The sequence below is a fragment of the Haliotis rubra genome, unplaced genomic scaffold (assembly GCF_003918875.1).
Source record: "Haliotis rubra isolate DU_JTF1 unplaced genomic scaffold, ASM391887v1 Scf385, whole genome shotgun sequence".
Classification (NCBI taxonomy): Eukaryota; Metazoa; Mollusca; class Gastropoda; order Lepetellida; family Haliotidae; genus Haliotis; species Haliotis rubra.
This window is the reverse complement of record NW_025767063.1, coordinates 607,665-629,787: the sequence shown is the minus strand read 5'-3', so window position 1 is coordinate 629,787 and position 22,123 is coordinate 607,665. Positions and strand designations below refer to the sequence as shown.

Sequence of the window (22,123 nt, the reverse complement as noted above, 5' to 3'; positions counted from 1 at the left end):
AGGGGCGATATATCCAGGGGCAGTATATCCAGGGGCGGTATATCCAGAGGCGGTATATCCAGGGGCGATATATCCAGGGGCGGTATATCCAGGGGCGGTATATCCAGGGGCGATATATCCAGAGGCGGTATATCCAGGGGCGGTATATCCAGGGGCAGTATATCCAGGGGCAGTATATCCAGGGGCGGTATATCCAGAGGCGCGGTATATCCAGGGGCGATATATCCAGGGGCGGTATATCCAGGGGCGGTATATCCAGGGGCGATATATCAAGGGGCGGTATATCCAGGGGCGGTATATCCACGGGCAGTATATCCAGGGGCGGTATATCCAGAGGCGGTATATCCAGGGGCGGCAATTCCAGGGGCGGCATATCCAGGGGCGGTTTATCCAGGGGCGGTATATCCAGGGGCGGTATATCCAGGGGTTGTATATCCACGGGCGGCAATTTCAGAGGCGGTATATCCAGGGGCGGCAATTCCAGGCGCAATATATCCAGGGGCGGTATATCCAGGCGGCAATATCCAGGGCAGTATAGGGCGGTATATCCAGGGGTAGTATATCCAGGGCAGCAATTCCAGGGGCGGTATATCCAGAGGGCAATTCCAGGGGCGGTATATCCAGGGTGGCAATTCCAGGGCGGTATATCCTGGGGCGGCAATTCCAGGGGCGGTATATCCAGGGCGGTATATCCAGGGATGTATATCCAGGGTGGTATATCCAGGGCAGCAATTCCAGAGGCGGTATATCCAGGGTAGCATATCCAGGGGTGGCATATCCAGGGGCGGCATATCCAGGGGCGGTATATCCAGGGGCGGTATATCCAGGGGCCGTATATCCAGGTGTGGCATGTCCAGGTGCGATATTTCCAGGGGTGGCATATCCAGGGGTGGCATATCCAGGGCGGTATATCCAGGGGCGGTATATCCAGGGCGGCAAAGGTATATCAGGGGTGGCAATTCCAGGGTATATATAGCAATTCCAGGGCGCGGTATATCCAGGGGCGGTATATCCAGGGGCGGCATATCCAGGGCGGGGGCGCGTATATCGAGGGGCGGTATATCAAGGGGGCGGTATATCCAGGGGCAGTATATCCAGGGGCGGTATATCCAGGGGCAGCAATTCCAGGGGCGGTATATCCAGGGGCGGTATATCCAGGGGCGGTATATCCAGGGGCGGTATATCCAGGGGCGGTATATCCAGGGGGGCGGTATATCCAGGGGCGGTATATCCAGGGGTGCAGGGGCGGTATAGGGGCGGTATCCAGGGGTGTATATCCAGGGGTGGCATATCCAGGGGCGGTATATCCAGGAGCGGTATATCCAGGGGTATATCCAGGTATATCCAGGGATGTAATTCCAGGGCTTGGCAATTCACAGGGGCGGTATATCCAGGGGCATATCAGGGGCAGTATATCCAGGGGCGGTATATCCAGGGTGGTATATCGGTATATTTCCAGGGCGGTATATCCAGGGCAATTTATCCAGGTATATCCAGGGGCGGTATATCCAGGGGTGGTATATCCAGGGATGGCATATCCAGGGGCGGTATATCCAGGGCGGGGCGCGGTATATCCAGGGCGATATATCCAGGGGGCGGTATATCCAGGGATATATCCAGCATATCCAGGGGCGATATATCCAGTGGTGGCATATCCAGGGCGGTATATCCAGGGGCGGTATATCCAGGGGCGGTATATCCAGGGGCGGCATATCCTGGGGTGGCATATCCAGGGGCGATATATCCAGGGGCGGTATATCCAGGGGCGGTATATCCAGGTAGTTACAAGACCGTGCTTGAACTAATGCAAAAAACATTGCCGGTGTAAAGTGACCCATGGGATAAGTTTAACCCTGAACAGACAAAGAGTTTGTGTGTAACATTTCAAAGATATTACTGACTGTAATTCTGCTCCTTATAACTCCTCGTACTGGAATAACCGTTTCCAGGTCACACCAAACTCTTCGCCATTTTAATGAAATGGCACTGGGGTAGCCCCAGTGGATATCAACGTTCGTCAACCAATAGGTCCGGATTCGATTCCACATTGCAAATTATCGATGTTCTGTGCTACTGTATATCATAGATTATACCTACACGTGAAATAAAATAACACTGCTAATCATCTTCTTACACATAAATTAAGATTTCTTTATATTTGTAAGTGGAAATGTAACTCTATGAATGAATCATTCTGTGAATGAGACGAAACGGGTCACGCGCCCTTGTACAGCAATACAATGGAAGATATACACCAAAGGATAAGATTGAACCAGTGATACATGCATGTTTCGGAATACTTTCAATAATTCACGTATGCTAGGATATGATCACCTTTGGCCAATGTTAGGGGGCCTGGATTCAGGTGGGGCTAAATTAATGTTCACGTGTATGTTTATTGCTGTTGTTTTGCTGAAGTTTGCCATCCGCTCAGTATGTACACAGAACCACTACGGTGGAATTGCAATTTGTCTCTCGTGTCCCTCGTAAAAGAATTTGTTTGCAGCAATTGGCTCTTTGTTTATTGCAGGTCTCATTCTCTAATTCCAACCTTCATCACACAGGATTGTCTCCCCATCCTCTGGTCACGCCGCACCTGTCCAATGTCAAGGTCACTGATGATGTTAATTTCCATCATATCAACGTCGGTGTCCTTCCGCCCAGACAGATACGGAAGTAAATTTTAGATGTATATATACTCAGCCGCAAAAGAAACGTCAGTACGAAATCAAAATTAGATAGGCACTGTAATCAAATCATTACAGAAATGGACATAATAAGAGGAACATTTTTTTGTGTACAATATTTTGACACATCAATGAATAATTCAGCACAATTCCAAGACATTACGTGAACGTTTGCAGTCTATTCAGACTCTTGACTTCAGTATCTAGTGTGACCACCACGAGCGGCAATAACTGCAGCACAGCGTCTATGCATGGAGTGCACCAATCGATTGATGAAGGCCATTGACACCTTGAACCACACTCTGAGAAAGGCCTGGCGCAATAAATCGGCTGTGTTCGGCCTTGGTATGACATTATTCAGTCTCCTCTGAATTTCAACCCAAATATGTTCAACTGGGTTTAAATCAGGACAAAGTGCTGGCCACTGCATAATGTTGACACCGTTCTGCTGTAGGAAGTCCCATGTAGCTCTGGCAGTATGGGCCCAGGCGTTATCATGCTGGAAAATGTTGTTCCGGTGACGTGCGAAATGTGGTATGACATGGGGTCTGAAAGCTTGGTCGATGTAGCGCACCGCTGTGATGCCGCCTCCTCTCCCTGGACCAAGGTTCTGGAACACCACAGGACCCACTCTCTGGTTCAGGCCTATTCCACCCCATACCATGATGCTTGCACCTCCCCATGAGACTCTTTCCATAACACATTGGTCTGAGTAAAACTGGCCACGTCGTCGCCATATTCTTGTTCTGCCATCTGCAGTTGATACGCAGTACCGGCTCTCATCTGTGAACAGAACAGTTCTCCATTGCCTGTATCCCCAGTTTTGGTGTTGTAGGGCAAACTGTAGACGTTCACGCCGATGACGAGGGGCGAGGATAGGTTCACGGTATGGTCTCGGCAATGGAGGTTCCCGCTGTTAAGACGTCGGCGTACTGTATCTGCACTGATTGGTCTTCCGTGTGTTCCCACTGTCTGGTGTGATGTTTCGGTTGCCTGCATGAAGGGATTCTGTACATGCTGTCGCACAACATGGCGGTCTTGTCGTCTTGTGGTCACCCTTGGTCTGCCAGTAGGGGGACGATCACTTGTGGTGTTGGTGGCCCGGAACGTTGCTGCAGTCTGTAGATGGTCCGAACGTTGACCTGGAAGTGATTGGCAACGGCTTGTGCAGTGTGACCAGCTTTAAGTCTTGCTAGAGCCTGGTTCCTCTGAGCTGTCGTGAGAAGGGGCATCCTGCTGACATTGTAATGTGAATGTTTCAACCAGGTTTATGGTGCATTTTATAGGGCTGGTCCTTGTGAACAGCAAGTGCAGCATGAGTTGCATGAAAAACATGGAGAACACTGTACCATGTCCAAGATCAGGTTGTGTTTTCGAGACCATTTCTAGGGTTCAATTCTGAGTTTGGGAAGGAATGTCTTTGCTTAGGTAAAGTTGGAGATGTTTTCAAAAATAAACAATCAACACATTAAAGGAGTTTACAGTTATCCGTTTCTGCGAAGGAAAATTCTAAACTGACGTTTCTTTTGCTGCTTAGTATATTTCCATAGAGTGCATTGTCATGTTCAGCTTGACCATGCTTTGAACACTGTTTAACCTGAGAATGTCAGAGAAAGTGATGCAGAAAATGTGTAATTTTGACAAACACGCCTGCACAAGTGTGGGGCTGACCAATTAAACCACGAGGTGGACCGGGGAATCAAACGTCCATAGCTAGGAGGCCGAAGGAGGACGAAACTCGGGTCTGCGATTTGGGCCAACAGTGGCCTACTTTGGTCACTGACAATGACATGTAATAACAATAATGATTATCAATAAAATCTGGTGGTAAGGTGGTCCAATGCACTCAAGGGTGGCCCCAGTCATACAAGACGCCCTATCCGTTGTGCAGAGTTTTCGTCCCCCTAGATATCAGGGATCCTATGATTGTTGATCGAATCCCAGTTCCCAACGCCTGGAGCCTGCATCAATTCGGACGTTATTACCAGCATTGAGATGACATGATGTGATAAAACTGGAACGCACTGTTAAACTCGGGGTTAGACTCAACTCCACTCGCTCATTTACACACGGGAATTAATCTCTGTGGACCTAAAATCACAAGATTTTGCAGCCTTGATAATTGGCATAAGTCCCATATTGTTACGGAGATATTATTAGTTACACAGAGTTTTGAAAGCGTGTACAGGACTGTAAGACCCTTGTAAATTCCATTTTCCTGGCGCACCCTTTCGAAACACTGTGTGAAAATATATTACCCTTAAGATCTCTTTAAAAACCATCATTCAATGAAAATAACCAGAAACGACGCTTTATCTTAAAGGTAACAAGAGTTTCGTATGCTTTCAGCTATTGACCAATCATAATTCGACAAAATTGATCTTAAGGGTACTAGCAATCTTTATGTCGAATAAACACGACAAAGGTGTAGATACATGAATTCGTAAATGTAAAACACAATCGAGTCCCCTCGAATCCTTTAGGATCATCGTCACAGTCAGCTAATCCATGACAAAGTTACGTCAAGATTTAAAAGTCTCGTGTGACAGCGACGTTCAGTGAATCTTTTCTTTAATGTCTTGACCAACCGCGATCCCCTTGTATTTTTCATTCGTCGTTACGCTATGAACAAATATCTCACATGAAGGGATTCTGTACATGCTGTCGCACAACATGGCGGTCTTGTCGTCTTGTGGTCACCCTTGGTCTGCCAGTACGGGCACGATCATTTGTGGTGTTGGTGGCCCGGAAACGTTGCTGCAGCCTGTAGATGGTCCGAACGTTGACCTGGAAGTGATTGGCAATGGCTTGTGCAGTGTGACCAGCTTCAAGTCTTCCTAGCGCCTGGTACTTCTGAGCTGTCGTGAGAAGGGGCATCCTGCTGACGTTGTAATGTGAATGTTTCAACCAGGTTTGGGGGTGCATTTAATAGGGCTGGTCCTTGTGAACAGCACGTGCAGCATGAGTTGCATAAAAAACATGGACAACACCGTACCGTCTCCGAGATCAAGTTGCGTTTTTGAGACCATTTCCTGGCTTCAATTCTGAGTTTGGGAAGGAATGTCTTTGCTCAGGTAAAGTTGGAGATGTTGTCAAAAATGTACAATCAAAACATTAAAGGAGTTTACAGTTATCCGTTTCTGCAAAGGAGAATTCCAAACTGACGTTTCTTTTGCTGCTTAGTATATTTCCATAGAGTGCATTGTCATGTTCCGCTTGACCATGCTTTGAACACTGTTTAACTAAGAATGTCAGAGAAAAGCCCGAAGTGATGCAGAAAATGTGTAATTTTGACAAACACGCTTGCACAAGTGTGGGGCTGACCAATTAAACCACGAGGGTGGACCAGGGAATCCAAACGTCCATAGCTAGGAGGCCGAAGGGACGAAACTCGGGTCTGCGATTTGGGCCAACAGTGGCCTACTTTGGTCACTGACAATGACATGTAATAACAATAATGATTATCATAAAAATCTGGTCATAAGGTGGTCCAATGCACTCAAGGGTGGCCCAGTCATACAAGACGCCCTATCCGTTGTGCAGAGTTTCGTCCCCTGTAGATATCCGGATCCTATGATTGTTGATCCGAATACCAGTTCCCAACGCCTGAGGCCTGCATCAATTCGGACGTTATTACCAGCATTGAGATGACATGATGTGATAAAACTGGAACACTGTTAAACTCGGGGTTAGACTCAACTCACTCGCTCATTTACACACACAGTGGACCTAAAATCACAAGATTTTGCAGCTTTGATAATTGGCATAAGTCCCATATTGTTACGGAGATATTATTAGTTACACAGAGTTTTGAAAGCGTGTACAGGACTGTAAGACCCTTGTAAATTCCATTTTTCCTGTGGCGCACCCTTTCGAAACACTGTGTGAAAATGTATTACCCTTAAGCTCTCTTTAAAAACCATCATTCAATAGAAAATAACCAAAACGACGCTTTATCTTAAAGGTAACAAGGTTTCGTATGCTTTAGCTATTGACCAATCATAATTCGACAAATTGATCTTAAGGGTAATAGCAATCTTTATGTCGAATAAACACAACAAAGGTAGATACATGAATTCGTAAATGTAAAACACAAATCGAGTCCCCTCAAAACCTTTAGGATCATCGTCACACAGTCGCTAATCCATGACAAAGTTACGTCAAGATTTTAAAAGTCTCGTGTGACAGCGACGTTTCAGTGAATGTCTTCTGTTAATGTCTTGACCAACGATCCCCTTGTATTTCATTCGTCGTTACGCTATGAAATATCTCAATGTGTAAAACCATTCATTGTGAGATGGAATGTCCTGCTAATGGTAAATAAATCCACTCCGTTCCTGATCACACGTGCGTCTCATTCCCAGAGCTTCAAACAAACCTCGATCGAGTCTTTATCGGAGAGACGATTGGGTTTAAATGCGCCATCACAGACGACAGTTTGCTTGTCAACTCCTCCGCTATCTGGATACGACGTCCAAACACCAACACGTCCATCGGCAGGGTTGTGAACCAGACGGTGACGTCGGCGACGATAGAGGTGAAGGTGACGTCACCCTCTGACGCCGGCATGTACTACTGTACCCTGTCCACCCCGGGTGGAGACTTTGGCCTGGGGTATGCGTCGGTTGAAGTGGACTGTAAGTAAAGGCCAACCAATACACAAAAATCGCACTTTAATAAATTTAATTTACTATAATTTAAACGGATTTTTCTTCAAAACATTATTTTAACCCGCACGAAACTTAAGTTTCGCAATTTCACAAGATCGAAATGTTCCGCTACTAGTTTATTAAAAAATACATCTAAGCAGAAGTTTTATTGGTCTTTTGGTTCCTATGGAATCGTTATGAATATTTACTTAGCGACAAGAGAAATACTAGAGATACGTCCGTGATAAGTCTTTTGTTGTTACCTTGTTGTGGTCAGATCCCCTAGCTGCAGTGACGAGCTTGAACTGCACCACCCAGTCTCAGCAACTCCAGTGTTCCTACAACCTACCCCGAGACTACCTCTATCCGGAAAACATCACCGGTCGGGTGTCTTACCACGGGTGCGTTACTCCTACCCCGAGACTACCTCCACCCACAACACATCACCGGTCGGGTGTCTTACCAGGGGTGCGTTACTCCCTACCCCGAGACTACCTCCACCCACAACACATCACCGGTCGGTGTCTTACCACGGGTGAGTTACTCCCTACCCCGAGACTACCTCCACCCACAACACATCACCGGTCGGGTGTCTTACCACGGGTGAGTTACTCCCTACCCCGAGACTACCTCCACCCACAACACATCACCGGTCGGGTGTCTTACCACGGGTGAGTTACTCCCTACCCCGAGACTACCTCCACCACAACACATCACCGGTCGGGTGTCTTACCACGGGTGAGTTACTCCCTACTTACCCGAGACTACCTCCACCCACAACACATCACCGTCTTACCACTGGTGAGTTACTCCCTACGCCGAGTGGTCGGGATTAGTCTTACCACGGGTGAGTTACTCCCACAACACATCACCGGCCGGGTGTCTTACCACAGGTGAGTTACTCCCTACCCCGAGACTACCTCCACCACAACACATCACCGGCCGGGTGTCTTACCACAGGTGAGTTACTCCCTACCCCGAGACTACCTCCACCCGCAACACATCACCGGCCGGGTGTCTTACGACGGGTGCGTTACTGTCACCCGATCCCGTTTGTCGTTAGTCATATGTGTATATGTAAACCTGAGTTTAATGGTGTGTAAAGCCCGTTCCAGGCCTTACCGAAGAAGAAATAATTCCTAATAATTCCTAAACATTTTACTGTAGTCATAAAATATCTTTGCTAAAAGAACATTCCCCTTCACCATGAGCATAAGTATCATTCGTTACCACTCGCCCCTTTCCGTAACCTCCAAGAAGACTCGTCCCCCTATTTAACTCAAATGCTCAGTTTGAGAAGTGGTGGTTTCAGCATTTTTATAACAGAATGTGGGTGCACGTTAAAGTAGACAGAATTAATCGTGTAACATACTGGAGTATATGTAACTTTGTGGGGTATGGATCCAGGTCAGAAGCGTCTGTTGAAACTGGCACGAACAGATCCTTCTCACTGCCGCCTGGATCTGACCTGTATACGCTGTACGACTTCCAAGTACAGCTCCTGTACAGCGGACGAAATGTGACCTCGACGTCTGAACTCTTCCACGTCAACCCGATGGATGTAGGTGAGAAACATTGTAAAATAGTACAGAATGGTCAGTCGACCGCGTAGACAACAACCAAGGGACGATAACTCTAAAAACACAGTATTCGATATTTTACGAGCACTTCATATGTTTGCCGCCACTGACAATGAGTGCAAGCAATTGAACAACAGTTTCTACTACCACAGAACACACGTGAATGCCTGTAATATACACATTCAGAAACAAGCAATGGTTGGGTATCAGGTTTCTTTATAGTTCTATGTAACTGTTGTTGGCTTGTGTTTGTTCCTACAGTGTTATACTTCTGTCTAACTGTTGTTGGCTTGTGTTTGTTCCTACAGTGTTATAGTTCTGTGTAACTGTTGTTGGCTTGTGTTAGTTCCTGCAATGTTATAGTTCTAACTGTTGTTGGCTTGTGTTAGTTCCTGCAATGTTATAGTTCTATGTAACTGTTGTTGGCTTGTGTTAGTTCCTGCAATGTTATAGTTCTCTAACTGTTGCTTGGCTTGTGTGAGTTCCTGCAATGTTATAGTTCTGTGTAACTGTTGTTGGCTGTGTTAGTTCCTGCAATGTTATAGTTCTATGTAACTGTTGTTGGTTTGTTTAGTTCCTGCAATGTTAACTGTGTGTTGGCTTGTGTTAGTTCCTGCAATGTTATAGTTCTATGTAACTGTTGTTGGCTTGTGTTAGTTCCTGCAATGTTATAGTTCTATGTAACTGTTGTTGGCTTGTGTTAGTTCCTGCAATGTTATAGTTCTATGTAACTGTTGTTGGCTTGTGTTAGTTCCTGCAATGTTATAGTTCTATGTAACTGTTGTTATTTGTGTTAGTTCCTGCAATGTTATAGTTCTATGTAACTGTTGTTGGCTTGTGTTAGTTCCTGCAATGTTATAGTTCTATGTAACTGTTGGCTTGTGTTAGTTCCTGCAATGTTATAGTTCTATATAACTGCAATGTTATAATGTTCTATTATATAACTGTTGTTGGCTTGTGTTAGTTCCTGCAATGTTATAGTTCTATGTAACTGTTGTTGGCTTGTGTTAGTTCCTGCAATGTTATAGTTCTATGTAACTGTTGTTGGCTTGTGTTAGTTCCTGCAATGTTATAGTTCTATGTAACTGTTGTTGGCTTGTGTTAGTTCCTGCAATGTTATAGTTCTATGTAACTGTGTTGTTGGTTTGTGTTAGTTCCTGCAATGTTATAGTTCTATAATGTTATAGTTCTGTTGTTGGCTTGTGTTAGTTCCTGCAATGTTATAGTTCTATATAACTGTTGTTGGCTTGTGTTAGTTCCTGCAATGTTATAGTTCTATGTAACTGTTGTTGGCTTGTGTTAGTTCCTGCAATGTTATAGTTCTATGTAACTGTGTAACTGTTGTTGGCTTGTGTTAGTTCCTGCAATGTTATAGTTCTATGTAACTGTTGTTGGCTTGTGTTAGTTCCTGCAATGTTATAGTTCTATGTAACTGTTGTTGGCTTGTGTTAGTTCCTGCAATGTTATAGTTCTATGTAACTGTTGCTGGCTTGTGTTAGTTCCTGCAATGTTATAGTTCTATGTAACTGTTGTTGGCTTGTGTTAGTTCCTGCAATGTTATAGTTCTATGTAACTGTTGTTGGCTTGTATTAGTTCCTGCAATGTTATAGTTCTATGTAACTGTTGTTGGCTTGTGTTAGTTCCTGCAATGTTATAGTTCTATGTAACTGTTGTTGGCTTGTGTTAGTTCCTGCAATGTTATAGTTCTATGTAACTGTTGTTGGCTTGTATTTGTTCCTGCAATGTTATAGTTCTATGTAACTGTTGTTGGCTTGTATTTGTTCCTGCAATGTTATAGTTCTATGTAACTGTTGTTGGCTTGTATTTGTTCCTGCAATGTTATAGTTCTATGTAACTGTTGTTGGCTTGTATTTGTTCCTGCAATGTTATAGTTCTATGTAACTGTTGTTGGCTTGTATTTGTTCCTGCAATGTTATAGTTCTATGTTACAGTCATCCCCAAAGCAGTCAGGGGTGTTGTTGTCAGAAATACGACAGCGCGGACTCTACAGTTGTCTTGGCAACCACCTGATGATGCACTTACGTATACGTTTCGAGTCACGTGTTTGGTTGAGTGGGACAACGATGAACAGGTGCGTCAAACGAACTTGAAGCTTATTTATTGATTGACTTCATCCTCGAAGTGTTTTTAACGATCCTAGGTCCCGATCCACAAAACTTTCGTGGCGCTACGACATTCGTAAGCCTATGATAAACTATAAAGTTACGACAAGTCGTAACGTTACGAACGCTTTGTGGATCCGGACCCTGATGAGATGGTACGTTGGTGAAGTGGTTCTGACGTTCACGAGTAAAACGTGATTCAATCGCTCAAGACCCTGCACATAGTCGGGTGGGCAGCAGAGCCCTTATTCTCGAAACGTTCGTAGCCCTAAGAATTCTTAACTTTGATCGTAGCCCATGTGTTAAGAATGGGCTTAAGAAGTTCGTAGGGCTACGAACGTTTCGAGAATAGCTAGCCAGGATCTTGCGTTTCTTGTCTTTTCTTTTAGCACCAAAAACAAATACGGATAGCTTTGTGTTTTTTACACTATGCTATTGTTTGGTCATCATTAGCAAATGTGAGAACTGAAGAGTAAGTTTGGCACTCCACATAAAGCGGTGCAATTCCCTGTAAAATTTCTGTCTCTAAGTACTGAGATAAACGGAGGTCAACTTAGATCAACTCTTAACTATGTTTTTGATTTTCATTACAAAACTTAGCCACTGGATCTTCAATAAATCCCTTATCTTTAATTTCAGATACACAGCATTCAAACGGACCTTACCCAGACAAACTTGTCGAGCCTGAGTCCATCAACTAATTATACCATCAACGTGCAGTGTCGAGAACGTCATCGCCAGGATGGTTACTGGAGTTATGGATCCGTCATGACTGTAAAGACGCTGGACGCCGGTAGGTGGCAGTCATGTAGGCTCAGGGTGATACTATTGCTGCCAAGACGCTGGACGCCGGTAGGTGGCAGTCATGTAGGCTCAGGGTGATACTATTGCTGCCAAGACGCTGGACGCCGGTAGGTGGCTCAGGGTGATACTATTGCTGCCAAGACGCTGGACGCCGGTAGGTGGCAGACATGTAGGCTCAGGGTGATACTGTTGCTGCCAAGACGCTGGACGCCGGTAGGTGGCAGATATGTAGGCTCAGGGTGATACTGTTGCTGCCAGGAGGTAGTGCCATGGATCGTATTTCGGCGGCGCTGATTTCTGGTTGTAACCAATATGTTGACTACCCGTTTATCCAGACAGATGTTTTGTAACACACCGCTTCAAAAATTTCATCCCTCAAGTTAAAACATATCAACAATGCGTTGATTCTGAATTACTTGGCTTTTAGTTCCAGGAAGAGCACCACGTGTATCACCTGCCGTGTCTGGAGCTGTTGATGGGAGGGTTGTACTCTACTGGCAGGTAGGTAGAAGAGCCGTGTCTGGAACTGTTGATGGGAGGGTTATACTCTACTGGCAGGTAGGTAGAAGAGCCGTGTCTGAAGCTGTTGATGGGAGGGTTATACTCTACTGGCAGGTAGGTAGAAGAGTCGTATCTGGAACTGTTCATGGGAGGGTTGTACTCTACTGGCAGGTAGGTAGAAGAGCCGTGTCTGTAACTGTTGATGTGAGAGTTATACTCTACTAGCAGGTAGGTAGAAGAGCCTTTTCAGCATCACGACCATAGTGATACCGGCTATCACAAGTGCGATTTTAACCAATGGGAGTTATTGATTCAAGGCATTGAAAACAGTATACATGGTTTTGGCAGTCATCATAAACAAAAAAGAAGAAATATCACCATGTCATCGTTGGGAGAGATTGATAGCTCCGGGGTTTATGGGATCCACTGAAGGTATACACATGACCATGTCCACAGCTTCTGTCGCCCAAGGAGGAGAACGGGGAGATGCAAGGCTACAGCGTCCAGTGTGAAGATGAGGGGGAGAGACGTGTTGGTCCCGGGAGGTTCTCAGCGACGATGGACATTCCCACTGACCGGCGTGGACTGTGGTGTGACGTGTCCGCGGTCAACAACGTCGGGATGTCGCCCTCGTCGTCCCTGTATATACCATCACGGAGGTCAGGTAAGAACTTGTCGCCCCTGTACATATCATCAATAGGTCAGGTTAGACCACCACAACGCAGGTCTGATCAGGGAACTCATGTGTCGGACATGTTGTTTGTATGTTTGATAGTTCTGGTGACCGGACAAAATCCACCCCAAAATTGCCACCCCGGACAAAATCCACCTCTTCTTAACAAAAAAATGGACAAAATCCACCCTTCTCAAATTGCGTCGGCCGTTGTTTGCGTTTTTTTAAATGTGGCAAGATGACTAAACATGTCATTAGGTTTTTTTTTCTTAGGGTGGATTTTATTAGGGGTGGATTTTGTCCGGGGTGGATTTTGTCCGGGTGGATTTTGTCCTAGGTTGCAGTTTTGGGGTGGATTTTGTCCGGGTGGATTTTATCCTGGATTCGATAGTTCTATATTGCTCAGACACGGTTTCTAGGTTTTTGACATGCTATCTTGTGGTATAGTACATAATATGCTGTTTGGTATCTGTATATAGTATGTGCGGACTGGGTGTGTCTCGCTATGTACAGTTGCGGTGTAGGGTTTTACTATGTAGGGGTGCTGTATTTCAGAGCTGACCCTGCGGGACTTCTGGGTGGCGGGTGGAGAGGGTGACACCAACATCACCTTCCTCTGGGACTCGGGGGGTCGGGAACAGCACAACTGTACAGCGTATTGGTGTCAGACAGCAGACCTGACGAACTTGTGTCAGGTGAGCGACACAACCAGACACAATAACACAACACAGCCAGACACAATAACACAACACAGGATCACACAGCATAGAGAATCCAATGCAGCATATCTGATCACAAGGCACAGCACAGCACAACCAAAACACAATACTGTGAGCACAACTCTGTAAGCACAACATATCACAACACTGAGTGCAGTACAACACGATTATAAGCACGCATATTTATCTGCTGGCAGTATGTGTGTGAAAAACAGTCCTATTTAAACATATCTACCGAGGAGCATGACAAGGCGTGCAGGTCCGGCTTCATTTTAAAAGACTTTCAACTTTCAGGCCTCGGTTCAGTGGGAGACCGTGTCTTGTGACCAACGGAATCTGACCTTCGATACCGGTCACGTGATAGCTAACCAGCGCCTCATGGTGGGCTTCTCAGCGCAGTTGTCTGCCCCTGGAGGTCCAGTCTGGACCTCCATCAAGTGGGATCATTGTGTCTATGCACAACACAAAGGTAAGGTGTAATATATACTACCAACAAAAAGTAAGGGAACTGATGAAATGACAGTGAATGTGAAATTGCTCTGAATGTCCACAAAATCAAATGTGGGCGTAAAGTTCAATATCTGGTGTGTCCACCATGTTGGGCAACACATTCACGACGCCTTGATGGCATACTGTTGATTAATTTCCGGATGGTTGCCCGTGGTATTGCCCAAAGAGCTGCACCAAGCTGGGCCAGATTGATGGATGCGGGGTCCCAGGCATACACCCTCCGACCGAGAACGTCCCACAGATGCTCAATTGGGGACATGTCTGGGGACTTAGAGGGCCAGTCCAATGTCTGTAAGTCCTCTTGTCAGAGATAAGCGCTGACAACTTGGGCACGATGTGGTCTGGCATTATCGTCTTGGAATTGAAAATTCCTGCCGATAATTCTAGCCAGTGGAGCCATGACAGGATGCAAAATTTCGTCAACGTATCGCTGACCAGTCAAGGATCCATTAACGATGACCAGATCTGATCGCCTGTCATGTGTAATATCGCCCCACACCATGACACTAACACCCCCATATCGATCATGGTCAATAATTGCCGCTCTGGCATACCGCTCACCGCTACGGCGCCAACAACGTTTTCTGCCATCTGTGAATCTGAGGCAAAACCTTGACTCATCTGAGAACATGGTGTAACGCCAATGGCGCAAAGCCCGTCCCTGATGCTGCCTAGCCCATGCAAATCTTTGGCGCCTATGGTGAGCTGTAAGGGTAACACCCTTGAAAGGCCGCCTTGCTTTCAGACGTGCTTGATAGAGCACAGTGAGTGTACGGAATTCCCTGTTGATGGCAGGTGCTGATTTGAACCTATTGCGTAGGGCCATTTATGTAATGAGACGATCCTGTCGTGATGTCGTTGATTTTGGTCTGCCACGCCCAGGTCTCATTGCAACCCCACCTGTTTGACGGTACTTGTCCCACAGGCGTGAAATTACACTTTTTGATTTACCCAACATTCGGGCAACTTGACACAGTGATGTCCCCCCCTCTATCATCACCACAATTCTCCATTTTGTTTGTTCATTGAGATAATCATACTGCCTCGGAGACATTTTTCAGCATGCGTTCAACTCTCTTGCATTAGTGATTGTGAGTTCTCCAATACGTTGACAGAGATTGACTTCTGTGTGCACGTACGCGTGCATCACGTGTTGGTAATGCATCATGTGGAGTTTCATTGTCATTGGATGTTGCGTTCGGGTGCAACGCTACGGTAACGCACCCTTTCACCTCTACGCTTGCTGCATTCAATTTCTAAGTTCCCTTATTTTTGGTCGATAGTATATATATATATATACTTAGAGAAAAAAAATGAGATCGCATAAAATTTCAGAATTTAATCACGTCAAATATAACAGACTTGAGTCATTGTTTATGGTATAAATGAAGGTCAGTATCGGGCCCCCTTCTCTCGACACTGTCTGGCAACGTCTGGGCATTCTTCCAATCAGTGTCCTCATTGTATATATAAATGTCCTTTATTTTTCCTTGAGTATATAGGATTTTATATATTGGCAGTAACGGCCAGTGTGATGGTAACAGATTAGTAAAACGCGTTTTCCTCATATTTGGACTTGCTTTGTCTGTTAGAGATGAGGCCTTTTTAGCATTCATAATTCCAGCCTTTAACGTGGACAAAATTTCCCAATATTTTGGCAATGATGGCTGATGATTTTCTATTTTCATATACTCTGTTGTTTATTCATGTTGACACTTTACTTGCCGCTGCATGTGTTTGTGATGATTGCCACTGTGGAACAGGGTAAGCTCTTTAAGCTGGTGTTGTACACCAGGCACAATCACTACTTGACAGCCACATGCTTATGAATCGTACGGTGATTTGAATATTGACGAGGGTGTGGGGAAATGGCGTTTAACGTGCTGTTACAGAATGTTTCACGTGCGGAGCGATGATCAGGCCTGTCTGGTGTTGCTGCTTGTACTGGTCCAGACTAATGCTGGCTTTATGGTATTTGCCCACTGAGATACCAAGCTACAATTTTAAGTACGCGGATTCTCGTCGACCAGTCCTGGATGTATTTCGTAAATGCTGAAATCACAAGCACCATCAGTTAACGTCTTTTGTATCACGTTGCCGGGATAAAACCACCAATATTCCGCTTTCGGCAAGCGCTCTGTCTGCTAGACCATGGTGAATAGACGTCGTGTGTGTTTTTCGCACGGGTGGCTTCCTCTTGCACCTGTGAGTCATTTAGAGCAGTACCTCTTGTCGATTGGAAAAACGCCAAAATATACGCCAGTTTACACTGTAGCATTTCAAACTTCATAGTCATCACACGATCATCAGGGATATTCATAACGGCTCAGTTCACTTTGTCTATTAGCATATCACTGCCTCATGAATATTCATAGGACTTCAAGCGAAGGATCGATTGTTATGTAAAAACGTATCAATTAACATTAAAAAAACACTACAACACGATGAGTTGAGTTCGTGTCAAAGTTTGAAATGACCTTTGCAGTCCCTCCAGCCCCCGATGGGTTCCGACTTTCCACGAGTCAGCCCCCTCTGAGTGTGCACGTGGAGTGGAGACCCTCTGACTGTCGACAGAACCTCGCCCACATCACCAGTTACCTCCTGTCATACTGCCCGCTGTCAGGGACTGCTGACCGCTGTTCAGGTGAGCCTTGTGTAGTCTTTAGGACTCTTCAGGTGAGCTTTGTGTGACCTTCAGGATATGTTCAGGTGAGCTTTGTGTGACCTTCAGAACTCTTCAGGTGAGCGTTGTGTGGCGTAATGGACTGTGCAGGTGAGCGTTGTGTGACCTTAAGGACTGTTCAGGTGAGCGTTGTGTGATCTTCAGGACTGTTCAGGTGAGCTTTTTGTAACCCTCAGGACTGTTCAGGTAAGGTCTGTGTGACTTTCAGGACTGTTCAGGTGAGCTTTGTGTGACCTTCAGGACTGTTCAGGTGAGCGTTGTGTGACCTTCAGGACTGTTCAGGTGAGCTTTGTGTGACCTTCAGGACTGTTCAGGTGAGCGTTGTGTGACCTTCAGGACGTTCAGGTGACTGTTTCAGGACTGTGCAGGTGAGCTTTGTGTGACCTTCAGGACTGTTCAGGTGAGGTCTGTGTGACCTTCAGGACTGTGCAGGTGAGCTTTGTGTGACCTTCAGGACTGTGCAGGTGAGCTTTGTGTGACCTTCAGGACTGTTCAGGTGAGCTTTGTGTGACCTTCAGGACTGTTCAGGTGAGCTTTGTGTGACCTTCAGGACTGTTCAGGTGAGCTTTGTTAGTGAGGACAGGACTCAGGTGAGTTTTTTGTGGCGTTCAGGACTGTTCAGGTGAGCGTTGTGTGGCGTATAGGACTGTGCAGGTGAGCGTTGTGTGGCGTATAGGACTGTGCAGGTGAGGTTTGTGTGACCTTCAGGACTGTTCAGGTGAGCGTTGTGCGACCTTCAGGACTGTTCATGTGAGGTTTGTGTTACCTTCAGGACTGTGCAGGTGAGCTTTGTGTGACCTTCAGGACTATGCAGGTGAGCTTTGTGTGACCTTCAGGACTGTTCAGGTGAGCTTTGTGTGGCGTTCAGGGCTGTTCAGGTGAGCATTGTATGGCCTTCAGGACTGTTCAGGTGAGCTTTGTGTGGCCTTCAGGACTGTTCAGGTGAGCTTTGTGTGACCTTCAGGACTGTTCAGGTGAGCTTTGTGTGACGTTCAGGACTGTTCAGGTGAGCTTTGTGTGACCTTAAGGACTGTTCAGGTGAGCATTGTGTGACCTTCAGGACTGTTCAGGTGAGCTTTGTGTGGCCTTAAGGACTGTTCAGGTGAGCTTTGTGTGACCTTCAGGACTGTTCAGGTAAGGTCTGTGTGGCGTTCAGGACTGTTCAAGTGAGCTTTGTGTGACTTTCAGGACTGTTCAGGTGAGCGTTGTGTGGCCTTCAGGACTGTTCAGGTGAGCTTTGTGTGACCTTCAGGACTGTTCAGGTGAGCTTTGTGTGACCTTCAGGACTGTTCAGATGAGCGTTGTGTGGCCTTCAGGACTGTTCAGGTGAGCTTTGTGTGACCTTCAGGACTGTTCAGGTGAGCTTTATGTGACTTTCAGGACTGTTCAGGTGAGCTTTGTGTGACCTTCAGGACTGTTCAGGTTAGCTTTGTGTGACTTTCAGGACTGTTCAGGTGAGCTTTATGTGACTTTCAGGTCTGTTCAGGTGAGCTTTGTGTGACCTTCAGGACTGTTCAGGTGAGCTTTGTGTGACCTTCAGGACTGTTCAGGTGAGCTTTGTGTGACTTTCAGGACTGTTCAGGTGAGCTTTATGTGACCTTCAGGACTGTTCAGGTGAGCTTTGTGTGACCTTCAGGACTGTTCAGGTGAGCTTTATGTGACCTTCAGGACTGTTCAGGTGAGCTTTGTGTGACTTTCAGGACTGTTCAGGTGAGCTTTATGTGACCTTCAGGACTGTTCAGGTTAGCTTTATGTGACCTTCAGGACTGTTCAGGTGAGCTTTATGTGACCTTCAGGACTGTTCAGGTGAGCTTTGTGTGACTTTCAGGACTGTTCAGGTAAGCTTTATGTGACCTTCAGGACTGTTCAGGTTAGCTTTGTGTGGCCTTAAGGACTGTTCAGGTGAGCTTTATGTGACCTTCAGGACTGTTCAGGTAAGGTCTGTGTGACCTTCAGGACTGTTCAGGTTAGCTTTATGTGACTTTCAGGACTGTTCAGGTGAGCTTTATGTGACCTTCAGGACTGTTCAGGTAAGGTCTGTGTGATCTTCAGGACTGTTCAGGTGAGCTTTGTGTGACCTTCAGGTGAGCGTTGTGTGGCGTTCAGGACTGTTCAGGTGAGCTCTGTGTGGCGTTCAGGACTGTTCAGGTGAGCTCTGTGTGGCGTTCAAGACTGTTCAGGTTAGCTTTGAGCAAGTATAACTTTGCAAAGATTATGTAATGGAATTACTCAAACAAATTACTGTTGTACCTGTGGAAAACAATTACCTGTGATGTTCTTAAAGAAATGTCTGTCAGTCTTCAAGCGAACTCACAGCCTCTAAGGGTGATGGTTGGGGAGGAAACTAACATGCCTCTCCTTCCACTGTTAGACTGACTGACTGACTGACTGAGTTTAGTTTTACGCCGCTTTTAGCAATATTCCAGCAACATCACGGCGGTAGACACCAGAAATGGGCTTCACACATTGTACCCATGTGGGGATTCGAACCCGGGTCTCCGGCGTGACGAGCCAACGCTTTAACCACTAGGTTACCCCACCGCCCCTCCACTGTTAGAGTGCAATAACTGACGTATTATATACATGAGTATATGCCGTTGTGAAGAATGACATTTACCTGAATATTTTAAACCCTCCACAGGCTCCAGAGGGAGCAGAGTGGTGGACAGTGATGCCGTCAGTTACCTCATCCGCAACCTTGAGCCAGGAGCCCACTACAAGGTCAAAATCCGGGCGGTGTCCCAGGACCTCAAAGGTCCTTGGAGTGCTCCTGTCAAAGGACGAGTCGAGGAGGGTAACACTTTTCTGTAATATCATCTCTAGTCTACGAGTATATGCCATGTGTCCAGATGAACATATTAGAATAGCATTCTTCTACATATGAAATATATTAACAAGAACATTTTCACCATTTAAACCTTCATTTCGAAGTGAATTATTTTTACATTGCATAACAGTTAAATCAGTGTTGGCCCTAGGTATAAAAATTTAGGAGTCATCATGACTCCCTGATGTCATGAGAGTCACCTCTATTCCTTTTAAAGAGAAGAATCTCAGATATATAAGCAATATAACGAATATTCCTATTTTTGCAGAACTTCAACCGTTGAAGATAGTCCTTCCAGTCAGTGCATGTCTTTTACTTCTTGTAGGCATTCTCTGTGGCCTGCTTCTTAAGAGGTCAGTATATGTCTTCAGCTGACTTGGCTGAGACCAGGCACGTATAGCTGGTGTCTGGCGTGAAAAAGGAGATACCGTTAAGTTTTGTCCGAATTTCAGTAATTTCTACATTTTTTGTCAATTAACAATGAAAGTGCTGTGATAATGTTATCATTTGGTATCTTTACTGCGAACGGAATACTGACTGTTACCTGAATGATATGTCAAAAAGGGCGAAATTTACGATGTACCTCATTTTCAACCTATTTTGCTTTGCCTAAAATGACACAGGGTACTATCATACAGCGTCTGGAAAGTGTGTTTGTGTGAGTGATGTATGCTGGATTTTATTCTACTTCACAGTGAAGGTTGAAGAGAGGGATACATATGTCTCACTGTTGGCCCAGAGGGGTAGCCTAGTGGTTAAGGCGTTCGCTCGTCACGCCAAAGACCCCGGTTCGATTCCTAGAATGGGCACAATACGTGAAGCCCATTTCTGGTGTCACCCGCTGTGATATTGTTGGATTATTGCTAAAGGCGGCGTAAAACTAAACTCTCTCACTGTTAGACAGGCGGGTATACTCATGTTTGTTGCGTTGTATGTAGTTGCTCTTACAGTCAACTCACTGTTAAACTGTTGATATGTATTTATGTCTCTCTAAGTTCCGCTGTTAACTTTCCAGAGCAAGACAGTGCTTGAACAAAAGAGAGGAGTTCAGTTATCCATCCATTGTAAGTTGCATCAAGTCATTTGCAATGTTTCTATTAAACTCGAAGATTTCTTCTGTACACAGTGTAAAATTATTCGGTAAACATAACCTCATCCTCCACAATTTAGGTTATTATACGTAGTGACGAATCATCACCAGATTGACAAACACATGGTCATGTGTAGTTTTATTTCCCATTTTGCAACTCTGTCTTTAATACTTACTTAACGTAATGAGCAAGTTCGTAGGAAAGAAAGTGATGTAGAGTTAGAAACTGGTCATTTATAACAGAGGGTATTTGGGGTCGAGGAAGGGAGGTGTCACCCCCAACGTATACCAGTCTCCAGGGACGGTTCACCAGCAAATTATACTTTCTGCGGAGGGTCATACAAATAGTACATATAGCTGGAGAGGCCATGAGAGGGAAGTTAAATATTTTCAAAATCCTGCATCTCAACCCCATCCCTGAAACACATACACAGGCTCTTATACTTCTCGGTGAACAAATTAGAAATGTACGTTGTGTCCTGCAGCGTGGCATGGACGACTCGACCAGGCTGCCAAACACAGAGTCAGAGAGGGGTAGCTGCCAAGAGACTGGACGTGTTTCAACAGGAAAGTCAAGCCCGGAATCAGTTCAGTGTGAAGTCACTGAAGGTAATGGATCTGAAGCGTCTGACGAGAAACAGGAAGGGTTTACATACACCTGGAGTTACGGCTCCACCCCCAACTCCTTCTACAGTGTGGTGGCTAGAGCTGTATGTCCAGACCTGTCTGACCCATATGTGCGACATGAGGTGTGGGGGACGACACTGGGGGGACAGGTCACTGGCACTACCGTCACAGATACTGGTTGTGAGTAACATTGGGTGGACATGTCACTAAATGGGAGAAGGGGGTGATTGATTGGTCGTGCACCTGTTTGGCATCAGTCAAGGACTACGTGAAGGTGGTGAAAAAATGTTGGACATGGGTCAAGGACTGGGCCAGAAAGACAAGCTTTAGGACGTGGGTCAGGGATTAGACGAGGCAATTAAGGTTGTTGAACATGGAACAGAGACACGTTGAGGGCAGTTAATGTTGTTGAACATGGAACAGAGACAAGTTGAGGGCAGTTAATGTTGTTGAACATGGAACAGAAACAAGCTGAGGACAGTTAAGTTAGTTGCCTCAACTAGTTTCTGATCCATGTCCAACACCATTAACTGTCCTCAACTAGGTGAGAGGACAAGAACGATGGATGCTGGACTTGGGCCAGACTGTGACTGGGGGTTCCAATGATGATGGATGGGATGGAGTATGTTGAGGAAGTTCACAGATCACGT

General features: G+C 45.7%; 3 protein-coding genes across 3 annotated transcripts; all 3 read left to right on the top strand.

Annotated features, from left to right (window-relative positions):
- Positions 1-2,564: 2,564 nt before the first annotated feature.
- On the top strand, positions 2,565-7,363 carry LOC124286490. Its single transcript, XM_046722865.1, has 2 exons — positions 2,565-2,676; positions 7,052-7,363. Exons 1-2 carry the CDS (start codon positions 2,604-2,606, stop codon positions 7,330-7,332), a joined length of 354 nt encoding a protein of 117 aa, XP_046578821.1. The 5' UTR covers positions 2,565-2,603; the 3' UTR covers positions 7,333-7,363.
- A 1,300-nt stretch (positions 7,364-8,663) lies between these two features.
- On the top strand, positions 8,664-19,740 carry LOC124286501. The gene is made up of 18 exons (XM_046722875.1): positions 8,664-8,901; positions 10,869-11,008; positions 11,679-11,832; positions 12,271-12,344; positions 12,801-13,008; positions 13,573-13,712; positions 14,031-14,205; positions 16,732-16,890; positions 17,138-17,147; positions 17,288-17,297; positions 17,448-17,519; positions 17,702-17,711; positions 18,118-18,127; positions 18,310-18,319; positions 18,502-18,511; positions 18,662-18,735; positions 18,918-18,927; positions 19,571-19,740. Exons 1-18 carry the CDS (start codon positions 8,664-8,666, stop codon positions 19,738-19,740), a joined length of 1,674 nt encoding a protein of 557 aa, XP_046578831.1.
- A 196-nt stretch (positions 19,741-19,936) lies between these two features.
- Positions 19,937-21,870, top strand: LOC124286489. Its single transcript, XM_046722863.1, has 3 exons — positions 19,937-20,109; positions 20,772-20,820; positions 21,332-21,870. Exons 1-3 carry the CDS (start codon positions 19,946-19,948, stop codon positions 21,659-21,661), a joined length of 543 nt encoding a protein of 180 aa, XP_046578819.1. The 5' UTR covers positions 19,937-19,945; the 3' UTR covers positions 21,662-21,870.
- Positions 21,871-22,123: the final 253 nt, after the last annotated feature.